The sequence below is a fragment of the Palaemon carinicauda genome, chromosome 8 (assembly GCF_036898095.1).
Source record: "Palaemon carinicauda isolate YSFRI2023 chromosome 8, ASM3689809v2, whole genome shotgun sequence".
NCBI classification, from domain to species: domain Eukaryota; kingdom Metazoa; phylum Arthropoda; class Malacostraca; order Decapoda; family Palaemonidae; genus Palaemon; species Palaemon carinicauda.
In genome coordinates, this window is record NC_090732.1 from 39273396 (window position 1) to 39298395 (window position 25000).

A 25000-nucleotide genomic window follows, 5' to 3' on the forward strand; every position below is an offset into this window, starting at 1 on the left:
CAAGGTACCAAAACATTTTTCTAACTTTTTTTTCAGGCTGTAACAAACTGCATCATTCCATAATACCAGTCCACAACATTTAATAAAGCCTCCTTGCTAAGTACAATTTTTATTTACAATATCTAAGCTTAGTTAGCCTATATTTTGTAGACTATATTCTGGCAGTGTTTCATAGCAGTTTTCAACATTTCTTCAAAAGTAATAGTATAGTAATGGCAGTATTCTGGAACAACGATAACCTTCAGGCTGCTATAATTTTACTCTTCAATGAAGTAAAATTTTGCAGAATGAAAGCTACCTTCTAAAGGCATCATTAAGAAGCCTAACCTTGCATTACTAGCAAGGTAATAACTTCAAAATATAACTCTAAAAATATTCAATCCTTCCTTTTCCACCTTGTCTTGAAAATCTGTAACCACTTGGAGCAGACTAACATACAACAAATAGTGCTGTACAGTCAAAATCTCACAAGAATGAATAGTCAGCCAAGTCATGAATGACAATGTTTGAACCATTTTTGGTTGAAAGGGTCTCATTAGGAAACAAAATTAGGAGATCATGTGAAGGTTAAGGTTTTCCTCTGCTGATCAGACCGCCGTCCTGGTGATGCCGATGCATAGCGACGTTGCCTGGTTGCCCGCGGTGACCGTGCTTGCCTACTCGATAAGTTCTGAAGAGAATAAAATGTAGAAATTGGACATTAAGGAATGTAGGCATTGTCATAAAATCTAGCTTTAAAAAGATACAATTGAAAAATGTTATTCATAAAGGAAAATTACATGTCAAAATAGGATGAATTAATTTAGGGTTGTACACTGTGCATTTACCATACCACTTATTTACAAATAACTTTGGGTACCATTTACTACTGTTTAAATTTCAGCTCTATTGTTGTCCTGGCAAAAGAGCTTTCTCACATCTCAAAAACCATACTAGACATTCACACAAGATTTGTTACGAAGGTCCAGAAAATGCAGAAAGTTTTATGTATACATTTGTAATTCAGATTTGCATACAGTACCAGGTACTGGCTATTAGATTTTTTCTTTTAAATGTAAATGAGGCTTAGATTTACAATCTTTAATGTTATATATAATACAAATTATTTAGGAATAGTTGCAATGCAGCGCCTGTGATAACACCCCCAGATTACCTACAAGGGGATGCACTTGATTATTTTCATTAATATACAGCTGTGACAACTAACTTCTGCAGAGCTATTGTCTGGCTAGATATGGCGAGAGAAAGAGAGCTTGGACTTGAAAATTAAGGGAGTAATTGACAGTAAATTTGAGAACCATGAATGGGGTGGTGAGTGTAAGGGCTATAGAGTATGAGTGTGTGAAAGTAGAATAACTGAATAGATAGAAATTACGAAAGGAAGTATTAAGTATAGCTGTAGAAGAATTAATTTGATTAGGTACAAAAGAATGTGGGTGAATCTGTATCTATGGGGATGTAGGGACTGATGAAGAAGATTTTACTGTAGTTATTTTACCTGAGAATGTGCCCGAATTTGTTAATTTAAAACGTTAGGAGAAATATGGTGGATGAGAGAGATTTCATGGGATGATATTTTAGAGGTAGTTGGGGATTACGAGATGGATAGATCTATGAATGAAAGAAAACTGTGATTATAAGAATTGGAATGGATTTAAGTGTGCCAGAATTTGGGAGTTCTAGAGAGTACCTTTTTGAGAGGGCCAATGAGGCTAGCTGATATTGTATTAGGGTGAGTAATGTAGGAATTCCTGTAAGAGGGAATAGATGGTTGATATAGGAGTGCTAATGCTCAGTGGGGTAGATCAGGTAGTTGTAGCCATGAGGAAAAGTGTTGTAGGTCATGAAAAGAATGAGTGTAAATGAACAATGGGTGCATAGCATCTTTTGGGTGCAGTAAGACAGTGGCTTAAGTATTGGTGTGGTATGACTTGGCATATAGCTAGTGGATGTCGGGGTAATCATACAAGTGTGATTTGCATCAATTGTGTTTAGGATTGGAATTATGTGAGTATGTGCAAAGAGCAACGTGCCAAGTGTACTGAATGTTGTGAAGAATGGCATGTTGCAGGGGTATGTTATAGGAGGAAGAGATTGAGTAAGCTAGGATGTTTGGGAAACTAATTAGGAAGAAGGTTCAGCTGGATAAATCCTCCTTTGGGGGTGGAATTAATGTGATGCATGTTCGTGGGAGTTTATGTGATGCATATTCGCGAGGGGTTATTGACTGAAGATGTGTGTGGTTTTACGATAAAAGAGCTAAGTGAAAGTATCACAAACGAGGCAGAGAGATAGGAGAATGGTAATAGTACAGGAGTAAACGGCCAATTTTTAGAAGAATCGTGCGAATCATGATACGGTACAAGCATAAAATTCGAGGCACTTGTTCTCCAAGTGATACTAATAAACTCTGGCCAATTGGTCAATTGAAAATCCAAGATGGTGGTGATTTTTCAAGATTGTCACCAAATTCAGGTTCTTGAGTAAATCTTACTGTGGTAGATATCTTCCACGGCATCAACATTCAATGCACTTCCTTTTTCTCTTCTTTTAATGGATTGAAAGTGGGTATCAAAATGATTAATACTGCTTATATTTTCATTACTAAGGACAATAATATTTGAAATTTTGTGTGTATCATGAATTATACTCAAAGCAGCGAGAAATAGACGATAGAGTAGGGCAACTGGTTTTAAACAGATTCCCCCACTGGTGCCACATCTCCCCAGATCACCAACTTGCTTTCTTTCTCCTACCCTGTTCTATCTCCTTACCCTCTGTCTGTTTTTCTTCTCTCTCTAAAAATTGATGTATTTCTAAATTGTATCCAAAATTATTCTAACTTGTGTTCTACACCACTATTGAGGTAAAATTTACGCCATGTTTTCTGTATAAAGGTTTGTCCCTAACCTAAAAGAAATATATGAGTGGGGGTCCTCAAATGCTCTTATGTCAGAAGTTGCTGTTACACGCTGTGACACGCGCACTCGTGATGGACTGTTTCCCTGCCTCAAGCTTGCCATATAGACACCCCTATAGCGAAGCTAAGGCAGTTATCTATAATGTGAACAGATACTTCTTGCAAGAAGAGAGAGAGAGAGAGAGAGAGAGAGAGAGAGAGGAGGGGATGGAGACTGTGCCTATGGAGAAGTGGCAATAGGAGGAAAATCTGTTTAAAACTACATACTTTACCCCATAACGCACTGAGTATAGTAAGAGACTATACAATATTGTATACCTTGCAAGAATGCCATAGGAACCATTAATTTTTATAAATTTCTGTCACCTGAATTGAAGTATATATGGCAGAGACATTTAGCATACATCTCATTAAAATATCGTTTCAATACATCAATTTCTATGCCCCTATCATATGACTTTGTTTATTGTACTACCTAACAGTAGGGGACCAGTACTCAAGTTCTAAAATATTTTTTAAGGTTTCTCAAATTTTTCCAACTCTGTGCTTTTCTTTTATCAATTGGGTTAGTGTGTCTGACCACCAAGGAACCAAGTGCTTCATTGATTGGGCATTAGTCAGAGGTATAGAGTTATTAACTGCCTGTGTGATGAGGTTTATAGTTTACAAAGAAATCATTTGCTTCACCCCACTCTTGTGAATGATTAAAGGGAGGCACTAGACCCATATTCTGCAAATCAACTTTATTTGCATTATATCATTGAATAAGAGGAGTTGGTGTATGTACTAATGTGATTACTGTATTAAAATTGGAGAATGGTCACTACCATAATGGTCATATGGGACATTCCATTTAAACCTATCAACAATACTGGTAAAAAGTTAAATTTGTCGATAAGTACGATCTCCAAGTTCTTGAATAGTACAGTATGTGCTTATATCACCATCGTTTGGAATTCAGAGGTTATGATAATTCACTGTTTGTTCAACCTTTGAACCATTTCATATTAATAAGATATTTTAACTTATTTTAATTTTATTCTTAACAGACACAGATTATACATTAAACATATACTGTTAACAACCCCTCACAAAGTAACGAAGCCATCAACACTTCAGTCCGGATAAAATACATGCCAAATATGTATTGTATCCCTTCAAGAAGAATTGAAACAAATTCATCAGATGTACCATATGTTTTCCTTTTTAATATCAAGTTGGAAAAGCAGGATGCTATAAACCCAAGTGCTCCAAAAAGAAAAAAAGATATCCCATTGAGGAAAGGAACGAAAGAAATAAACAGGAGTAATGAACATTTAAAATAAAATATTCTAAGAACAGAAATAACATTAAAAAGGATATTTCACATATAAACTATAAAAACTTCAAATAAAACAAGAAGATTAGAAATAAGACCATGGTACCGAGGCTATGGCACTAGCCCAGACTAGAGAACAATGGTTTGATTTTACAGTGACCTTCTAGAAGAGCTGCGTACCATATCTAAAAGGTCTCTTCTACCCTTACCAAGTGGAAACTAGCTACGTAATCCTTGAGCGAAGAAGAATTTTTGTCAGGTGTATGAGGACAGAGGAGAATGTGGAAAGAATAGGCCAGATTATTTGATTTACGAGTAGGCACAGAAAAAAAATGAGCCGTAACTAGAAAGTTGGATCCAATGTAGTACTTTTACTGTCTAGCCAATCAAAGGATTCAATAACTCTAGCAGTAGTACCTCAACTGGTGGCTGGTGCCCTGGCCAACCTACTAACCTCTCTATACATAGTTATGAGGGGTTCAGAAACAGAAAAATAAATCTAAATCATTTATCAGCTGAAGGAAGTTGTTTCAGACATGGAAGTCAAAGAGCTGGGAAATGAATCAGCAGTCCTGATCCGATCTTCATCTACAGTCTACAAGTGAGCGACCAATAAAGACACTTGAACCACTTGACCTTGACTCTTATTTGGGAACAAAAGGAAGGGAACGGATAGAATGAAAACTTATTCTGAAGACTTTATAAGCATTACTTACAAATAATTATCAGAAAAAAAGTCAGTCTAGATGATAAAATAGAATAAGTTGGCTTAGTATAAGAATTTGTAGTCGACACAGAAGGAGAGAAAAAAAGGATATGTTATCCGCTAATGAAACAGTAGAAGATTCATGGGTAAGTGTAATATTGTATAAAATTAGAGAAATGTTTTATAAAAGAAGCAAAATATGAATTAAACCCTGCAAAATCAACCTTACATCTATATTTCCACTTGGTACTAGCCTATTTCCTGATCTAAATTATTCCTAAAAAAATAATGCCTCCTCACTTCATGCTCACTCATAACCATCAATTGGACAATGTTATTCTTTTATCCAAACAATTGTAATCAGCACGGTGTGCACTATACTATATAAGGCATACAAAATATGAAAGTTTGTCCCCTAATTACTACCCATTATTCTAGCTTCTAGTACAAAAATTAACTTAAAACACAGAAAATGCTTTGAAAATCCTGAACTAATTCTTACAATACATATAGCAGGGCAGGTATGTGAAAAAAATGTGCCTTTGGTGATACAAACATGAAATTTGGCACACTGCTAGGCAGTAAAAGATTTTTGGATATAGGGACATTCCAGATACTTTCCAGGGCCAAAATGGCCAATTTTGTGTTGTACGCGACTTAGGATACATATGAATAAAACCATATTTACTTATTGAAGAAGTATACTAGTGGTTTTATTCAACTAAAAATTTATTATAGCAAATAAAGGTGACAAAATGTAAAGAAACCATTTATTTGGTTGTTTTGGGGTGTATTTTTGTAATTTGGGATGGTTTTCTTTAACAAACTCTTCAAAAAAACTGTTATCAAGTACCGTGGAATGACTGTAACTATTTAACACTCTTGAACTCAGAGGAACTGCTTCTATTTGAACCTAACATCAACCTACATTATACAAAATTATAAAAATACACAAATACACAGAAAGAGTCAAAATTATACGGTGGAACCTCTGGATCCAGGTAACAAAATCTACTATGCATTGATATACATGTAATTAGCATGATCTCTTGTCCCAATACATGGTTCTACTCTCTCGTACACTCCCCACCACAGTGACATAGAGCTGTGCACTGGAGTGCAGCCTTGGCACACTTGCACTATACTCTGCATTCCTTTTTGCAGCCACACCTTAGTAGTTGCCGACATGTGCAGCCATGGCACACTTGCACTATACTCTGCCTTCCTTTTTGCAGCCACACCTTAGTAGTTGCCGACATGTGTAACCTTAGTAGTTGCCGACATGTGTAGCCATGGCACACTTGCACTATACTCTGCCTTCCTTTTTGCAGCCACACCTTAGTAGTTGCCTACATGCCTCGGTTGCCTCTGGGAGGGTTGTCCAGTATATGACCCACCCATTATCGGTGTGAACCCACCCCCAGTCACTGGGCGATGGGAGCTCTGGTGTTGATACCATCATCTGGCCCCAACAGTAGCCGGCTTGGTAAGCAGCTCTATTGATGTGCCGTTTCAGGGCTTCTCGAGTTGGTGGGAGAGTATCTATTGATCTGCCACTCTGGATGAACAGGTACTTGCGACCCTCATTGACATGTTCCTGACTACTGTTGCGATCATAGAGAAAAACAACAAAATGCTCCAGTGCATCCATGTGGTCATCTATGGCTGAAGAAGTTGGCGAGGCAGCCAAAGCACAGAATGCCGCAGTGATATCAGTGACCTCATCACAGGCTTTCCAAGTTTCCCATGCTTTTTTCTTTCCCCCGCCTCCGAAGCTTGAAACGGTCTCACATCCAGTGAAGGCATGGAAGAATGGCAACCCTCGACACTTGTTAGGTCCAGTGCTACAGCCATCTCGTGAGCGGCCAAGAACCTGAAGTTCTTTCCTGTACCAAAGGCAACCTAGAGCTCATCAATGTCTAGACGTCCTACTGCTGTCACTGCAAGAACCACGACATCAGTGTCTACTGTGCTGATCGACACTTTGCTATATCCCTGCCTCACAGCATCTTCAACATGAAGTATCATTCTTGTATCAGCCTCCTCGTGGCTACAAGGGACAAGGTCAGCAACATCTCAGGCCTGTGTACAAACCACATCTTTGTGGTTGGTACTGATGACTTGTTTGTCTGTGTCTGTTGTTGCTATCCTGGTGGCTAGGAAGTCAAACCGCTTGATTTTGTTCTCATCTGTGCGCAGAAAGGTCTGCCAGTTTCCAGGAATGGAACTAGATGGTTCAATTCGTCTTCTGATGCCTTTGCTTCGCTTCTTCCTAGTGCCTGCCTTCAAACTGTCTGTGAGGTATTCATCCCAGACAATATCCACCCTGCTGGTATGCTGCAGATAAGATGTGATGTATGGCAAGAATACTTGTGATGCATAGTCGTTGAAGGTCTTTGCTGGGCCAGGTGGCAGCCTATTGATGATTGCTGCACCGTCAAGTATGATGACTTCAACTGCTGGACTAGCAGCAGCAGCAGCGGTAGCAACACTCTCCTGTGGACGGACTAGATCTTCTAAGCAGCCAACCAGATCAGTTTTTTGTTCTAAGTCTCATTTTGCCCATGTGTGACAGTGCAGGGGGACATGCTTGGCTCTCATATTGCAAAAGAACTCATCGAGATCGCCATCACGCATTTGGGATGCAATGATCAACCTAGAGAACAGGGAGCAGTCGTTCTTCAGAGATGACACCTGCAGCTGTGTTCTTGACTTATCTCTGACTGGAGGTCAGCTGAAAAGAGGGAGGTTGTTTCTCTTGATTGGGTCAGTGATTGGCTTTGTCTGGTTGACAAGTCTCTCATGGACATAGGAGTCATGCTGTTCTTGTCCCAGCTTCTTGATCTCATGTACAGTGTTGATAACTGCTGGGTCTGCCAGGTCTCTGCTGTCTAGCACCAGGAAATCCTTGCTGTCATCACAGAATGGGTTGCCCATCTTGAGTGAGTGAACGCACATCTCTAGCAAAGGCTACCAGTGTGTGCTTGGTCTGCTCGTGGTGTTTGTGATCAGTCTTCTTGGTCTCTGATGTGGCCTTGAACTCAGCGATCACTCTGGCTATCTCTGGACCAGACACCATCCAGCGCTGTAATGCAGCGGGATTCTCTGTCAGGCCTACAGCTCCTCCGTTACCCTTAACTAATGTTTTATTCTGCTCGTGGGCTTGGTCAATGGCCATTACAGAAAATGCATGAGTAGTCTTCTTTACTGTGAAATTGCCAGCAATAAACTGCGTGTATACACTTGGATGTTTGGTTGCTAGTGTCACCATGTCGCACAGGTGAACTGGTATTCACCTGGCTTAGTTGGCATGACCCAATGCAAAGAACTAGGGAACAATCTTGCTCAGGGCATCAATGTTTAGCAGGAAGTTACCTTCACGGACCTATCTGACGTCGATTTAGAGAGTCAGTACCAGCTGTAGAATGATCCACCAGAAATGGAACTGTGGACTACCCTGCACACGTTCAGTACACCAGTCTTCCAGATCCTGTCCCTCATTTGCTCCTTGGCTAAAGGCTTCCTGTGGTAGAAGATAGAGGCTACTGGCTGTGACCTGGTGAGCTCGCCGAGTGCATGTAACATGGGAAGCCTTCAGGAAAGAATCAGCACTACCAGCTGTAGTAACTCCTGCCTGCACCAAAGCTCCAGAGTTTTCAGTGCAGCAATCTCAATGTGGAGTCCACCAAATAGGATAACAAAGTGATCTTCTCCATGTGTTTCTGGCCATCTCCACTGGATCTATTTGGCGAGTGCGTACGGTGGCTGATCGACAGTGAGGAGGGGGATCTGACCAGGGTTCAGATTCTCAACTGCTGTCTTGATGACGTCCATGGAGTGATGAATCATGGACACGGACTTGGCCTGGTCATAGAAGAGAGGGTCACGCTACACTCTGGTTCCTCTGGAATGGACTGCTTGCTGGCATGATATGCAGCCCATGGCACAGTCTCGTCTCCCTGAAGTGGTGTGTCTGATGCTACAGTAACAGCCATCTGCTCTAGCCACCTGTCAAAATGACAAGGAATCATCAACACAACTAACAAGAGACAGGAACTCAGTACCACACAGACTTAACAAGAGATCGAGGCACATATATGAATACGGATTATGTACAACGTTCAGATAGAATATTTTCTGTAGCGTACCTGTATTCCACCTGCATTGCTTAGGGGATCAGGTGGCAGTCACTTCTGTTGTGACCAGCCAGCTTGGGCATTGGTGGTTCACGTTTGCCAAGAAACACTGTAGGTACAGTGGTGTATGACTCTGGCAGGTGTGCAGTGGTTGCTGTTGTAGTAACATCATCTGAGATGGTTACTCGTGGTCGTTGAATTCCACACACTTCACTACTCGGGTGCTGGAAGAGCGAGATGCCAGTGCCGTGGAACGAGTCTTGAGCACTAGTCGAGCTGGGATTGTGGTCAATGTTATCCACTGCGGCAGTAGTGAATAGACCACTCTTGAGTTCAGGTGGGCAAACTGCACCCTCCTGCTGGAAGAAACGGCAGATATTGTTCCCCAAATCTGTGGAGATGCTTAGCACCCTATCATAGGAGACGTAGAGACCTAAGTGGAACAGAGTGTCAACCAGGTCTCGTTTGCGAGTCTTTGTATGCATTAGCATTCCCAGGTATACAGGCAAGGGGGTCTCCCGATTGTAGCTGTGCGTGATAAACTCAATACTAGTACTCTGTCGGTGGCGTGCGTAGCTGTTGAACATGAGGAGCTGTGAGATTGTAAAAGTCTGTGTTGATGCAGATGAGTGGCCTGACTACTCTTGGATCGTGGGACCATTCAGGATCATAGCAACTAGTGCCAGGAGAGAATTTGGCATGGATTGTTCTTGACAGAGGGCGTCAAATGATCCACTGAAAGCTGTCTTTATCTTCAACTTATCTCTTCGGACTATGTTCGCGGCTCTAGCAAGATGAACACCATCACTATCGTGTTCACAGGCCTTGTGAAGGGCTGACCCGATGTCCTCGTTGAAAGCAAGCAGAACATCTCAGCCAGGTTTGTGCTCCTCCATGTCCAGAAAATATGCCATGATCCGGTACTTGAGTTTGGTCGAGTGGACACGTCCAGGCAAGACTGCTCCAAGCTGTTTCAGCCGGTTGCTGTACAAGCTTGTTAGATCCAGCTTGAATACTGGTGCCACATGAGAGTGTATGTGGGCATCATCGATGTAGGACACCAGTTCTCCGAGAGCTATGGCATGATTGATATCATCTTGGTCATCCAAAGTTCTCTTTGTGTCCCTTGCTTTGTTATAGAGAGAAACCAGGCAGTTCACATGATACAGGGCATCTTGCACCATCATATCGCCAGCACTCAAATTAGCAATAAGTGACTTGTCTTCTAGTTTCAGAGCACATTTCCTGACCCGTCTGTCCAAGTCGAAGGTAGAAGTTTTGCGCAGAGACTCGTTACCTGCTGGCTTGTCACAAAAGAAACACGTTTCGACCAGTGTCTCTGAGCGGTCCACACTCTGACGGGTAAACTTTGGTGTCACACCTTCGTTATCGCAACTGGTTGTTTTCCTCTTCTCTGCCCGAGTCAATTGAGTTTTGTTGTATTGTAAGCTGCACAAATCATGCCATTTAGCCCTGAAGTGCTGTAAGGTGGACTCAATACCTTCACCATCATTTTGGGAGGCAGTCGATCTCACTGAACCTGAGAAGGTTATCTACAAGAGTCTGGTATCCACGTGGATGTCCTCCTGTGCTTTGCTTGGAGTCAGCTGGACAATGAAGAGGTTCAGTGGTGTCCATCTGACACTACACACACAGGTTCCAGTCTGTATGGTTAACTGATGTAACAGTCGTACTTGGCCCTCCCTGGCGGGGGTCTAATAGTTTGAAATTCTTGGTCATTGTCTTGAACCAACACCAAGTCAAGTAGGGTATTAGGCTATGGCTACACTACAGTGGAGTTATCACCTGAAAACAGAAAAGAAGAGATAAAATATTGAACCCCAGCCCAGAGGAGATGCATAATTATATACACAATAGAGATTTGGGTGACTGGCACTCGATGTCCCTAATAGGCCACCATAAATTACTTCTTTGTGCTGTTCAGGACCATATTAACCCCAAATCAATAGGAACACACCATTGTAGTTTCAACATTTCTATTATGCAATTATAGAAAATAATACAGTGAGTACATCAATATCGATTTCGCAAATTTGTGCATCTAGTCGCGATATTCATAGCTACTGGTATGTAATTATTAATGGAAATATTCATGGGGTCTAAGTTCCTTTCACCAAGTTTTATTTTTTTTATCCATTTACATTTCCAGGAACGATATGTAGGTGTCATTCAGAATTTCAGATGCATAATTATGTTTCAAAGCTCCTATTCCAGATATGCATTATTGCGATGGTAAACTGTTATCTATGCCCCTCATAGGCCACCGTAGATACATATTTTTAAGTAATTATGAAATAGGTAATAAAGCATGTGCATACTAGTTGATAATAATCATATTATACTCAATATATTTCTTTAGCCCCAAGCACATATGACTTTGGTGACCTTGTAGGCAGAGTTTAGTTATTCGTGGCAGCCATTTTGTAAAATGGCCACCATTTTGACCCTAGGGGTAATCTGGAATGTCCCTATATTCAAAATGTTTTCTAAGGTATGCTATAAGTGTGTACGAAATTTCATGCTTGTATCATCAAAGGCACAAGACTACCAGAATATTTCACAGATCTGCTGGACTAATAACAACACCACACAGGGAGATAGAGAAATGAAGGCCGAGTCTTATACGGAAGACGAGGAAGGAATGAATTAAGGCGATTGAGTGGTTTTCGGTGGACATTAGGTAAAATTTCTTCCAAACAGTATGAGTATAGTACTGTGCAGGTTAGTCACCAAGAGTGAAGGGATATACTGTAGGTGTTGAGAGAAAAACTTTGTTTACCGTAATATTTCCAAGTTGAGAAGTATGTACTTCATAGATATTAACCGACTAACCGGTAAATATCTCTCGAAAAGGATAAAAATATGTTAATGAAAAAAATGTATCGGTTAAGCATTTTTTAGGTGAAATCGGGATTTAGCCCGGTTTAAAGTTTTGACTATTTTCACAGAATTGTATCAGACATCTTCCTCTCTACAATCCTAATTTCAAATAGACTAGTATGGAATCATAGATAAGATAAGATAGGTTATTGCTTTCTGTCTATCAATTACTAGTTTCGCTGATTTTTAAATCTTTACACATTTTTGCCATATTTAACTAAGTTTTCTTTCAGTTTAATTATAATTTCTTATATATCTATGAAGGTTGTCATCAACTACGATGGGCTACTTTAGATTAGTTACCATTTATTTATATTGATGTTTTCTTTTAAAATTTTCTATCAAAATGAGCTAATTGTCAGATAGACAAGAAATCCATTGTTATTCAATTTTCATATCAGTATTCAATATATTTTTTCTTATTCTTTTATCCATCCCTTATTAATGTTGAGTGAGATTATCTTTTTTTTTTTTTATTTTGCCTTTAATTGTAAATTCAAACTAGCAGTATCTACCAAGATGCTATAAACCCAAGGACTCCAACAGAGAAAAATAGCCCAGGGAGGAAAGGAAATTAGGAAATAAACTACACGAGAAGTAAAGAACAATCAAAATAAAATATTCTAAAAAAAGTAATATTAAAATAAATCTTTCATATATATGATATAAAAAACTTCAAAACAAGAGGAAGAGAAGTAAGATAGAATAATGTGCCTGAGTGTATCCTCAAGCAAAAGAAATCTACCACAAGACAGTGGAAGACCATGGCACAGAGGCTATGGCACTACCAAAGACTAGAGAACAATGATTTGATTTTGGAATGTCCTTTTCCTAGACGAGCTGCTTACCATAGCTAATGAGTCTCTTCTACCCTTACCAAGAGGTAAACAGCCAATGAACAATTACTGTACAATAGTTAGCCACTTGAGTGAAGAAAAACTGTTTGGTAATCTCAGTGTTATCTAGTGTACAAAGACGGAGGAGAATGTGGAATGAATAGGCCAGACTACTCGGTGTATGTGTAAGTAATAGGAAATTAAGCCGTAACCAGAGAGGGATCCAATGTAGTACTGTCTTGCCATTCAAATGACCCAATAACATTAGCAGTAGTATCTCAACGGAGGGCTGGTGCCCTGGGCAACCTACTACCTACTAAAATATTTATTGAGGTTCCATTAACATGAAAGTCGTTCTATTTAGTTACTAACTTGTACTACGTTTATACCTTGATACAGTAATGAAATATCCTATATTTCATGTGATGCACCACAAAATAGACTTTGTTGAAGTAATGGGTTTGTGATGAAGTAAATTAAAATATGGGACTTTACTTCATTGTCACCGTGATTTGGTTGTAATAAATTTCAAGAGATCTAAACCTTACATTTATACCCAATACTGTAGATATGAGAGTAAATAAAAACATATAACTTGTACAGAAATCACAAACTTAGAATGCATATATATGGCTTGTTCTACTCTCTACACATCAGAAATAATGACATTGACAAAGGAAATGAAGATTTTGAAAAGTTCTGACCATAGACTTATCAAAATTAATAGCCAGTGTGTATTAGGAAGATCATATTGCAGATACAGAGTAGCAGAAATGTGGTGTTAAGGTACTGCATTTTATTTAGATCCATGGTCAGTGTGTGTTGGAAAGATCATATTGTAAAGAGGTGGTGTACAGGGACTAGAAAAAAGAATGACATCTTAAAAATAGGCCTGATGGGAGTTCAGATTGAAAGTGCATGGTATGGAGAAGGGGACAAACGCCACGAAAGGGAAGATAATGTAAAAGGGTTTATGATGCTGGGGAATGTAGAAAGGTTATTTCTAAAAATCTATTCTGTATACGTTTAATCAAATAACTCAAATCCACTAACATTTATGTTGATAGTAAACACTAATTTAAAGTGCCGTGTAAATAGCCAGTGTTTTCTACTGTACTTTAGCTAAATTGTGAATACTTTTGTAAAATAGTTTACAGTATTTCTATTGTGATCAGTAGACACCTTGTTTCGCAGCCGTTCAATACTGTAATAAACATTTATTTTCCTATCATATATGATTTCACAAGAAAAAAAAGCAAATTGTATGATGGGTACATGGAGACTGTCTCTTATATACCAAACGTTTGTCCTTAACATACTGTAATAAGGAATGCTCCATATCTTATGAAAGACACATATAATATTGCACTTATTTCAGTTTATTGCCACCTGAAGGCTCTTGCAATCTACATAGAACACAGTATAAAATTCATTGTTAAAAGAGAATGAATAACTAGTGGAACTAGCAAGGGGTTGTCTAGAGTCAACCTTACCCTAGAAATGATCAGGTAGAGTCAGTTTTTGATCTAGAACAAATCAGTGCTAATCTTTGAACCCAAACTAATTGGTTGAGTCAATTCATTGCAGAAGGAATAGGGATTAACATATGCCGTGTCATACCTTGAGAAGGATTGTGTATTCTTCATTTTAAAAGTTCACATATATTTATTATGCTAGACAAGACACTTCGTATTACTCAAGTAATTCGGTCTACGGTGAAGAAATATGTAAATAATACTCTTCAAATACCACTACTGAAATAAAGTTGACAAGGCCATTTCGGTACATTAAAAATATTTTAAACAATAGACTGTCAACACAAATGCAAACAAACCCATTATCACCAACTCGCTCATTATCTTTGTTTAATTAGGAGGATTATTAGAGAGTAATAAAGAAAAATAAACTTTGCCTAATAATGATTTGTAAAGAATCATAACAATTAACTTGAACAAGTTGAAAGAAAATAAGAGGCCAGAAAAGAACATTCATTCTGCAAATAAGTAGAAATGAGACAGAAGTTATATCACATGACAAAGGGAGACGCCTTACTAGGAAAGCTCTCGCTATTTGACTCGGTAAATGTTACAGGATTTGAAGATCATATCTATAAATTTACCTACAGCTAGGCAGACGCATACCTAAATGGCATTCATGAACATGAGTAATTTGCCTCTTTGATGACAAGGTCAATGATACCAAACCCATAGCTCTTATCTAGTCCTGGCTAAGTAAAAACCAGAAATAAAATAAAAATGAAAGCTTAACCCTGAAGTTAATCAAGACCCAAAAGCAAATCTTAAGGGAATCCTGTAAATAAACAAAAGAGAGAGAGAGAGAGAGAGAGAGAGAGAGAGAGAGAGAGAGAGAGAGAGAGAGAGAGAGAGAGAGAGAGAGAGAGAGAGAGTTAAAATATTAAGGAATCTACAAGTAGCTTATTTTCCACAGAGTATCTGTAGAATGTATGTACTGACAAAGGTTACAAGAGCACAGGATTTTTATTCCAATGGCAATGGAATAAATATTGAAATAATTCCAGAGAAACAAAATAGTAAAGATGCCTTGTTGTGGCGTAAAGAGCTTGGGTTGGAGGTCACTGAATAAACATATTGCATATGGTTCAATCCTGGCGAGAATGATGGCAAAGAAGCAGCTTCCCAAATAAGACTAACATTCCATATGGTGTTTTATTGTACCATCATCAAGTTTTAGCAACAATAAGGAAGAAATTTAGGAATATTTTATTACCTATGTAAGAATATTTAAAATATTTATTTTTCAAATTATTTGACTCTTCAAAGCAGTTCTTTCTACTGTACAGTGGTGTTTATATACTGATGCAAGACAACGAATACTTAACATTATCATTAAAATGCATAGGCATTTTAAGTTTTATCTAATATTTTTGGGATTAGGATGGTGTGTGGCTCCCAAGAACTTTCCCGTTAAAGACTAAAACAGGGAATCTAATACAACATACAATACCAAAGAAATATTGTCTTTTCTGCTGAAGGGCCAGTGTATCAATTTGCAAAGGACGGACTCAGATAATATAAGGGAGACCAATGGGTTGTGGCTCTTTTGAAACTGTCACAGCATCTCCAATGCTATAACCGTCTGTCAACTGATGACATGTCATAACTGAAAACCAATGCTAATACAGGAGACAATACTACCAGGGCATTTCTTTTTCACCTAGAGACAATCTTTCTCATTGTTGTCATCATGAATACAGCTTTTCTGAGTGTTCTTATTTGAAAGTCTCTGCATCAAATCTTAAGATGAATACAGTTAGTCAAGTTCTGATTTTGTTATCCCCTATTATTTGTGACAGTGTTAGTGCAATAGAGAGGTTTTTGAAATTTAGTTCCTTTGTTTTGATATTGTTAACACTCTCGATAATGACACATTGTCCCATCTTTCTCCACGGCATGAGAAATGTAAAGTGAAAGTATTTTGTTACCTCTTCATTTTATGTGAGTTTTAAATCGTTTTCATATAAATAATTAGTCCAACGTAATACATGAACCCTTTTGGTAAGTTTTAGGCTAAAAGAGCCTAGAGGTGTTTACGGTTACTGGTGTGTGACGTCAATACTGTTCTGGCTTTCGTGACAGCACAGGAAGTGTTTAGTTGAAAGTGTTTTATCGCCTTTTTTACTTTATAAGAGTTTTAAGTCAATTTCATAAGGTTTGTTAGCCTTGCCCAAGTGGTGAACCCTTTTTTGGTAACTTTTAGTCTGGTATAGCCTAAAACTATTTCCACATACTTAGTTGTAGTATACGTAAGTTTTTAGTTCATAAGTAAGTCAATAGTGTTCCTTTACACGAGTCACTATATGTCTACATGTATCTTTTATATAATTAATTATTTTGGGCCATGGTATGGCGGCGGATCTTTACATTGTTTATTGTATAGGTGATGTCACAGTAGCTAAAATTATTTATAAACCGAGTTAGTTTTTAAATTTTATTGTATATGTATATGTGATTATATATATCTGGTTGAGAATCTTTTTATGGACTTTATAAGAGTTTCTAACCTCTGTTGTGTTAGGAAATGTAAGTGGAATTACTTTCTTTGAAGCCTTTCTTTTCAGTGGTTATTTGGTATACTGTACATATTTACTTAATGCACTTATACACGTTTATGCTTTGTATTTCTTATAATGTAGCGCACATTATTTTGGTATACTTTGACATACCCTTTGAGTGATGAAATAATTGACAAAGTAAATATCCCACATATATCATTAGTCTAATTTCTGTATTTTTATTTTCCATTTTTTTTTGGGGGGGGGGAGTATATTATCAAGATATTAGTGAAAAGCTCCCAAGGTTTAGATTATTTTGCATTAGGAGGAAGTAATGTCCCTCTGTAGCCGGAGCCTTCACCTCCATATCTATTCTTTAAGGATGGGTATGGGGGATGGAAGGGCTACTCGGTTCGTAGGTTTTAGTGGGCATGCAGTTTATCTTTTCCTCTACCCATCGCCTTTCTCAACCCACTGGTTTCAACTACCTAGTAGTTCGGGAAATAGATTGCCTCCCATCCTAGTTTAAGAGGGTTTCAACTATTTACTAGACAATTAAGGAAAAAGAGTTAACCTTCTAGAGATTTAGTTTGTGATCGAGTTGGCATACTCTTAGTCTCTCAATGTCCTATATAAGCAGTTGAGTGGTAATGTGGTTAACTGTTTTCTCTTGAGGGTGGTGAAAGGTAGGCTCTCCCCCTCTTGGAGATACTAGTAAATAAATATTTTTTTTTTTTTTTTATGAATTTCTGTACTACAGATAAGTGAAATCAATGTTAGGTGTCATCAATTTGGGTGCAGTAACCTGGCCATCCTTAGCTAGGTGATGCTTCTTTTGGCAGAGCTTGGGACTGTAAATGTTGCCCTATTTGCATGCAATTGGCTAAGAACAATGTTCATTTTGCAGCAGGCTTGACAGTTCTTGCAATTTTTCTTCTTTCCCTAAGAGTGAAAAGTTTTGCCAAGATTTCAGGTTCCTCGGCATATTTGCGAAATAAGTAACTACGAGATCCCATCTATTTTATTGCCAAAATATTAGAAGCATCAATCCACTCCCTCTATGGATGCTTTATTCAAGAATCTACAATTTCTAAGAGTTCCTGTGTTCCTCCGACTCCCTCCTTGTGCCAGTTTGGGAATTTTGTGGCATGTGGACCCTTGGGGTTTTTAAGTTCATGAGAAAACACCAGAGTCGGTGGAATCTCGCGAACGGTTTCTGCTATGGATGTTGAGGAGGGGTACTAAGAAATCCATCTACCTCTGGATGTGCTTGCTAGTTGCTGGCCTCATACAAATAAGTTTCACTGTAAAGATTTCCATATTCCTTTCCATGAAGAGGAATTTGAGGACTTTAATATCTATACTAACTTGTCTCAACAAGTACATCATATTCAACACATCTGTGATAACGACCATTACATATATCCTACAACTACTACACCAAGGGGGTTGGACTAGTACTATAGGTATAAAAGATACCTACTGAAACATCTCTATTGCTCCCCACTTTCGACCTTATCTAGTGTTTCGGCTTGGGAGGGGTCATTCAAGCTCTAGGTAATGACATTCAGCTTCAATATAGCCCCAAGGGTGTTCACAAAATTAAGAAAGACAGAAATTAAACTCCCAGTTACAGTGAGTCCAGGTTATTCCTGTATGGATGGCTGGCTAGTCTGGGTAGAAACAGAAGAATCATATCTCATGTATGCAAATCGGGTCATGCAAGTTCTTCAGAATCTAGGATTCTTTATCAATTTCCCAAAATCAAGATTAATTCCACAAGGATATTGAAGTGGCTATTTATTCCCTGGAACATATAAAAGCCATTCTAAGCCTTCAGAAAAATATGTTATGCATGGTCAATAGTTTTCTTCAGTCATGTCTCCTCAAGATGGAAACTGGAAAAGGTCTTGGGCCCTTTTACAGTTGGCATAATCATCAACCAAGTTTTGAAGACGAGGCTGAAAGATCTCAAATGAGTGAAAGTAAGGGGCTTTGAGACAGTTGATTTTGGTTACCCAGCTCTGTAGAAGGATTCTTAGACCAGGGAGAGGAGGATCTTTATGAAGAACTCCAAATGCAGTGATTCTCCCAATCATGAAGTTCCTTTGGCAAGGGGATTTACCTCTTTCCAAGAGCACCTCAAGATCTTCCAGGATCTCCAAGTGGACCTGTTTATGGCAAAAGAGAATTGCAAGCTTTAACTTTATGTAGCTCTGGTTGTAGATGCTCAAGCAATTACAAGAGACAGTTTGAACCAGCACTGGAATAGATGGTCCTTTATTTATCAGTTTCTTTGAGGTATAATTTTAAAAGTTTTGAAGAGCCTTATGACTTCTCAGGAACAGTTCCGATTGTGGTTTTCCCTCCTTCAGCTTCTAAGGCTGAAATTACACCCTCTTTAGTCCTATCTGACCCCAAACGTTTACAGCTGTATTTTCTCATCTTTATATACCAAAGAGAGTTTTTCACCAACAATGCGACATTTCTGAGGGGCTGTAAGAGGTCTTCATCTACCAGATAATACCAGTGAGTGTGGAATGCATAGCTGGCCTTCCTTAGGTACAGATCAGAACCATATGACCCCAGATTTCTTGGCTTCCTTTCTGGTCCACCTCTTTGAAAATAGGAATCTTAAGCCATCAAAAATCTGTTCATATAAATCTGCATTGACAGAACCTCGCAGGAGGACTTTTAATGTGGCTTTAGATTATTACAGATTCCACAAGGTTAATCAGTCCTTGCTTTGAAATGACCATTCAATTTATATAATTCTCCAGGTCATATATTTTATAGACTCAGTCTTGGGAGCAAGAGTTGGTGAATTTGCAGCATTCCAAAGAGAAAAAGTTTCTTAACATTATCACTCCAGGGGGGTCTTTTGATTCTGACTACAGGTCTCATATTTTTGGTTAAAAAATTAAAAGCCTCTTCAAAAGCAGGACTCTTTTTATATTGCTGCTTTTATAATCTAGGGATGGTAACCTCTTTCCAGTGTCTACCCTCCAAACACACCTGCAGAGATCAATGTCTACAGATGGTAGTCTATCTCCAAATACCCAGACCTACAGGGGCTATCTGTGTTCTATTAACTTATTTAAAAAAAAAAAAAAAAAAAAACCGATCCTCTCTCATCATTAAAATCCACAACGTGAGAAAAAACTCCTTCCTCCTTGCCATTTTTTAGAACCTGCAATTTTAGGACATCCAGAGCTTTATGGGTTGGTCTGGGAATAAGGATTTCATAAGACACAACCTGAAACAAATTCAAGTGGTACAACATGACATGCGTGATACTCAGCTCATTCGTTGCACCTACGAGGGGAAATTTGGCAGATGCAACATGAAGGGCATCTATCTCCTTCCCCATGGATCATCTCTTATGAGGTGAGTGATTGACTAGTTAGTCTTCACCTTTCACTAATATACACATGAATTGGATGGTTCCTTGGTTGCACGTGACTTGACCTTTGTGGTACACAAGTCAACTTAGGTGTTGCACTGGTATTATTCCTTGGTGACCACACAGCAAAAAGAGGGCATTTTGCAAATGAAAAACCTATTTTTGGGAGGTGCTGTATGGTCCCAAAGGCCATCCCACCTCCCTAGACTTGAAGGGAAATGGGACATGCAAGTTTTACTCCAGACCCGAAAGATGGCAGTTGGGTGGGGGAAAAACACCCAGATACCATTTTCTCTAGTATTACTATGGGTTCATCGGGTGACAGATGATTTCAGCATTGAAGGTGCTGTGATGGGTTCAATATAGTTTGAATCCAATTATTTCCCTTATACTATCTGAGTCCATGCTTTGCTTATTGATGCGCTGGCCCAGGAGCAAGAAGACAACATTTCTTTTGCATTTCCATGTCCTATTAGATTTTCTGTTCTAGTTTTTAACAGGAAAGCCCTTAGGACCATACAGTGCCTCCCTCTGAAAATGGGTTTCTCCTTCATCCAATCCCTTATTTCAGAACAGTTATTTAGACTAACCTTACTTTTCTGTAGGCCAACCATTTGCTTAACTTTACTACGGAAATAATTTGGCTTTACCCTGGGTATGTGAAGTTTTATGGAATAAAACATTAACGATCACTGAGGTAAAAGTTCTGTAATAAAGAACAGTAACATCCAGTTAAATAATATAAAAGAGAAATGTGTCTTGAGAAGAAAGAATGAATACCATATAGGAGTTTGTTCTTAAATACAGTATAGAATATATAGTAAACATGCTTTTTAGGTTTAAAGAAAAATTACTCATTCATACAAATGTGACTACAAATTTTAAAACATGGTGCAAATATTTTCAGGTGATGACATGGAGTGACCAGTGATATATTCTATTGCTTTAAATTTGTAACATTTAAATAAGTCAATCTTGTCCTAATATACATAGGCAGGAAAGACAAATTTACTGGACATATTACAGTGTGGGGAGCCTTAGCGCCGATGTACGAATGGGAAGGAAGTAGAAAGGGACAAGGGATGGCGGCGATGCGGCCCCCTCAGGCGAAACTGACTACGCAAGGAAGGCAGTACTCGATCATAACTCTGCTGATAAGGAGAAAGAAGCCAGGCGTATGCATTTAAACAATAAAACTTCAAGTATTAGGAATTGTATTAACGGGAACAATACACTGGCAATATACACTAGTGAAATTGCAATTTCACGTGTTTTGGGTTTTGGACAATACTCTAAGGAAAGAAAGCCTCACATTTTCTTAAAAAGACAGATGATGAGTATTGGTAATTATCTTTTTCAGATTTTTTAAAAGACTATATGGTCCCATGGCCTTTGCAATAATTTATTTTGAAAATCGAATTAGCAAGTGCTTTGTATGTGGAAAAAGGGTACAAAAATGCATATCTTTACTCCTGGAATGAAAGCATAGTTAAAAAAAAATGCATTTTTTAATTAATCTTATTTTGCTGAAGATTTAAAATTTAAATATCCAATTTTATTTCATAGCCATTTGGAAATCTTACAATACAATACTTCATTATCTTTTATGGTTTATCTTTTAGTCAAATATGGTAAAAATAAAGGAAACCAAACAAACTTTACCTTTATATTATATTAGTTTTAATTACATTTTAATTGCTATTTGTTTCCAATAAGCTCAGAAATAACTCTAATGATCTTTAGGTAACTAAAAGATTTAGTTTTTTTATTACAATAGAGTAATTCTAGGCAACCCAGCATATGGATGATGGTTTTATTTTGATATTTTTCACCATATGATGTTCTATGAATAGAGGCACCTATAACAATAGGCTTTCCTATTTCAGCCATTGCAAAATAAGGATGAGTAAGAAAGAATATTATACTCATGATTATTATGGCAATTTTTATATGTCACGTGCCATAGTAGGAAGGTGAATTGAAGCTTAATTATATAAGTATGACTATAAAAAAAACACATTTGAAAAAGTATTGTGCAACACAGTAAGTAACTGTAAATATGTTTTATATGCTACTGGAGAGAATATCGGCTATAGTGCAAGAAGTTTACTATTATGCTTAATAATAAAACTAAAATTATGTTAAAAAGGAAAAATATATTAAAGCATCTTGACACAATTATTTGAGAGATTATAATGGTTTAAGTAGAAATTTATGAAGTTCAATAGCTGAATATGGGTAAACTGACCTAGGTGAGAATCAAGAGCTAATTGAAACAATAAGTACCTCTTGATTTGTGGCAGAATCCCTTAACAAAAATAACAATTGAATATCGCTGAACTAAATAATCAGGATTTTAATACTGAAATCTTTTGCTTCCATACTTGAATCATAACCTATCAATTCAAAAGTGACATCTTCACGACCTCATAAAAATTTCAATAAATAAATTTAAAATCTCTTTTTTAACCTTTTCTATGCCCACACCAATGGCCTAGACAGGATAGGCAAAGTCAAACATGAAGATTAGGATTAAACAGGAAATCCATTTAACTTATTTCATGGCAGCCTTCTAAAGCTTTAATTCGATATCATAATTCAGAAAAATGACTCTAAGGTAAGCATTGAAATGATATATTCTACTATTATTACCATGTTTACTTCCACAAATCTTTTCTTTGGTTTATAAGCTTAATACTACTGTACAATCTAAAATATATACAAACCCAAAACAGATTATCTAGATTATCAATTTATTAATAACTATATAGCCATGTTCAAGTAATTAATCATTTAAAAATCCCAATTATGGAAATAAATCAAATACAAATATCCCCTAGCTAAAACTACGATCTGAACTAACATTTTACAAAATCTAAATAGGAGATCATCTTTATCAAGGTAACCATTATTATAAACCTTCTCAAATTATTTTTCCTGGAAAAGACAAATTGTCAAAATCTTAAAAATAAAAAAAATCTCAATATCCTATAAAATATCAAGACAGGTTCCAGACCAAAACAAATTTTTTAGTCTTCTAAAGTTATACATACGCAAAAATATTCGCATAAATTTAAAACCTCCAATAAAAAGTCTCAGGCCTCGAATGTGCACTGGATCTACAGACTTCAAAGTAGCTTCAGATCTTGATCCATAGATTGGACCAATCCTGGATGAGACTAATGTTTTACAGATCATCTGTATATAAAGCACATATATATGTATATATATATATATATATATATATATATATATATATATATATATATATATATATATATATATATATATATATATATATATATATATATATATATATATATATATATATATATATAAATATATATATAAAACATATATATATACATATGTAAATATCACCCACAAACGGCATTTAATACCGAATTCTATCTTGGGAATATATATCCAATTGGAATTCATTTTATGGTAACAGCTTCTGGCCGGGTGGAGATTCGAACCCCCACCTGTGGGCCGGAAACCATGCCAGCAACGGCTCTACCGACTTGATAGCTCAGTCGGTAGAGCCGTTGCTGGCATGGTTTCCGGCCCACAGGTGGGGGTTCGAATCTCCACCCGGCCAGAAGCTGTTACCATAAAATGAATTCCAAGTGGATATATATTCCCAAGATAGAATTCGGTATTAAATGCCGTTCGTGGGTGATATTTACATTGATTGAAATCACGTGTGCTTGTGATACATGTTCATATATACATACATATATACTGTATATATATATATATATATATATATATATATATATATATATATATATATATATATACAAATAAATATATATATATATATATATATATATGAAACATATATATATATATATATATATATATATATATATAATATAGCACACACACATATATATACATATATATATATATATATATATATATAAAGCACACACACACATATATATATATATATACATACATATATATATATATATATATATACATATAAAACATATCCATATATATATATATATATATATATATATATATAGTTATATATATATATAAGAACACATATCTGTATACATATAAAACATATATATATATATATGTATATATATATATATATATACACATATAAAACACACACATATATATATATATATATATATATATATATATATATATATATATATATATGATTGTCTTCTCACCATTATGGCTAAGATACAAGAAGATGATATAAAGGCTTCTCTTGTCTTTGTTAGTGATTTCGATGCTCACCATAGGGAGTGGTCAAGTTCTATCTCTCCTACCGATCGCCATGGCATAAAAGCTTAGACTTTGCCTCTGAATCAGACTGTGAGCAAATCATAGGTGAAGCTACTGACAGGTCTGGTAATTTCTTGGACCTCGTATACACCGACTTCCCTAGCGTTATAATTAGTAAGGTTGGTTCTCCATCGGGACATCTGATTTTGCATGATCTTCTGTGCTTGAATTGGTCACAATTATATAGTAGTATTGATCCTGTTGTCCCTTTGAAAGAGAATCTTGTCAGCATAATTGATAGGCGTATACCTTCTCGTGTGCTTAGGTACCGAGTGAAGGACAAACCGTGGTTCAATGATGATTGTAGACGTGCTTATTTGGAGAAGCAGGAGGCCTATCATCTTTGGAAGGGTAACAGATCAGATTTGACCTGGAATAACTATACTCAGCCTAGAGCTTCTGCTCATAGAGTTTATGCCTCAACTGAAAA

General features: G+C 37.2%; 1 protein-coding gene across 2 annotated transcripts in view; it reads right to left on the minus strand.

The window, feature by feature from the left end:
* The window catches only part of LOC137645715 (rootletin-like), a 746485-nt gene that overhangs the window by 1091 nt on the left and 720394 nt on the right, over positions 1 to 25000 (minus strand). For both annotated transcript variants that reach the window (XM_068378593.1, XM_068378592.1), the window contains one exon: positions 1 to 670. This exon is cut by the window's left edge. In XM_068378593.1, the coding sequence (XP_068234694.1) occupies positions 557 to 670 (114 nt within the window). In that variant the 3' untranslated portion in view covers positions 1 to 556. The remainder of the gene's footprint in view (positions 671 to 25000) is intronic.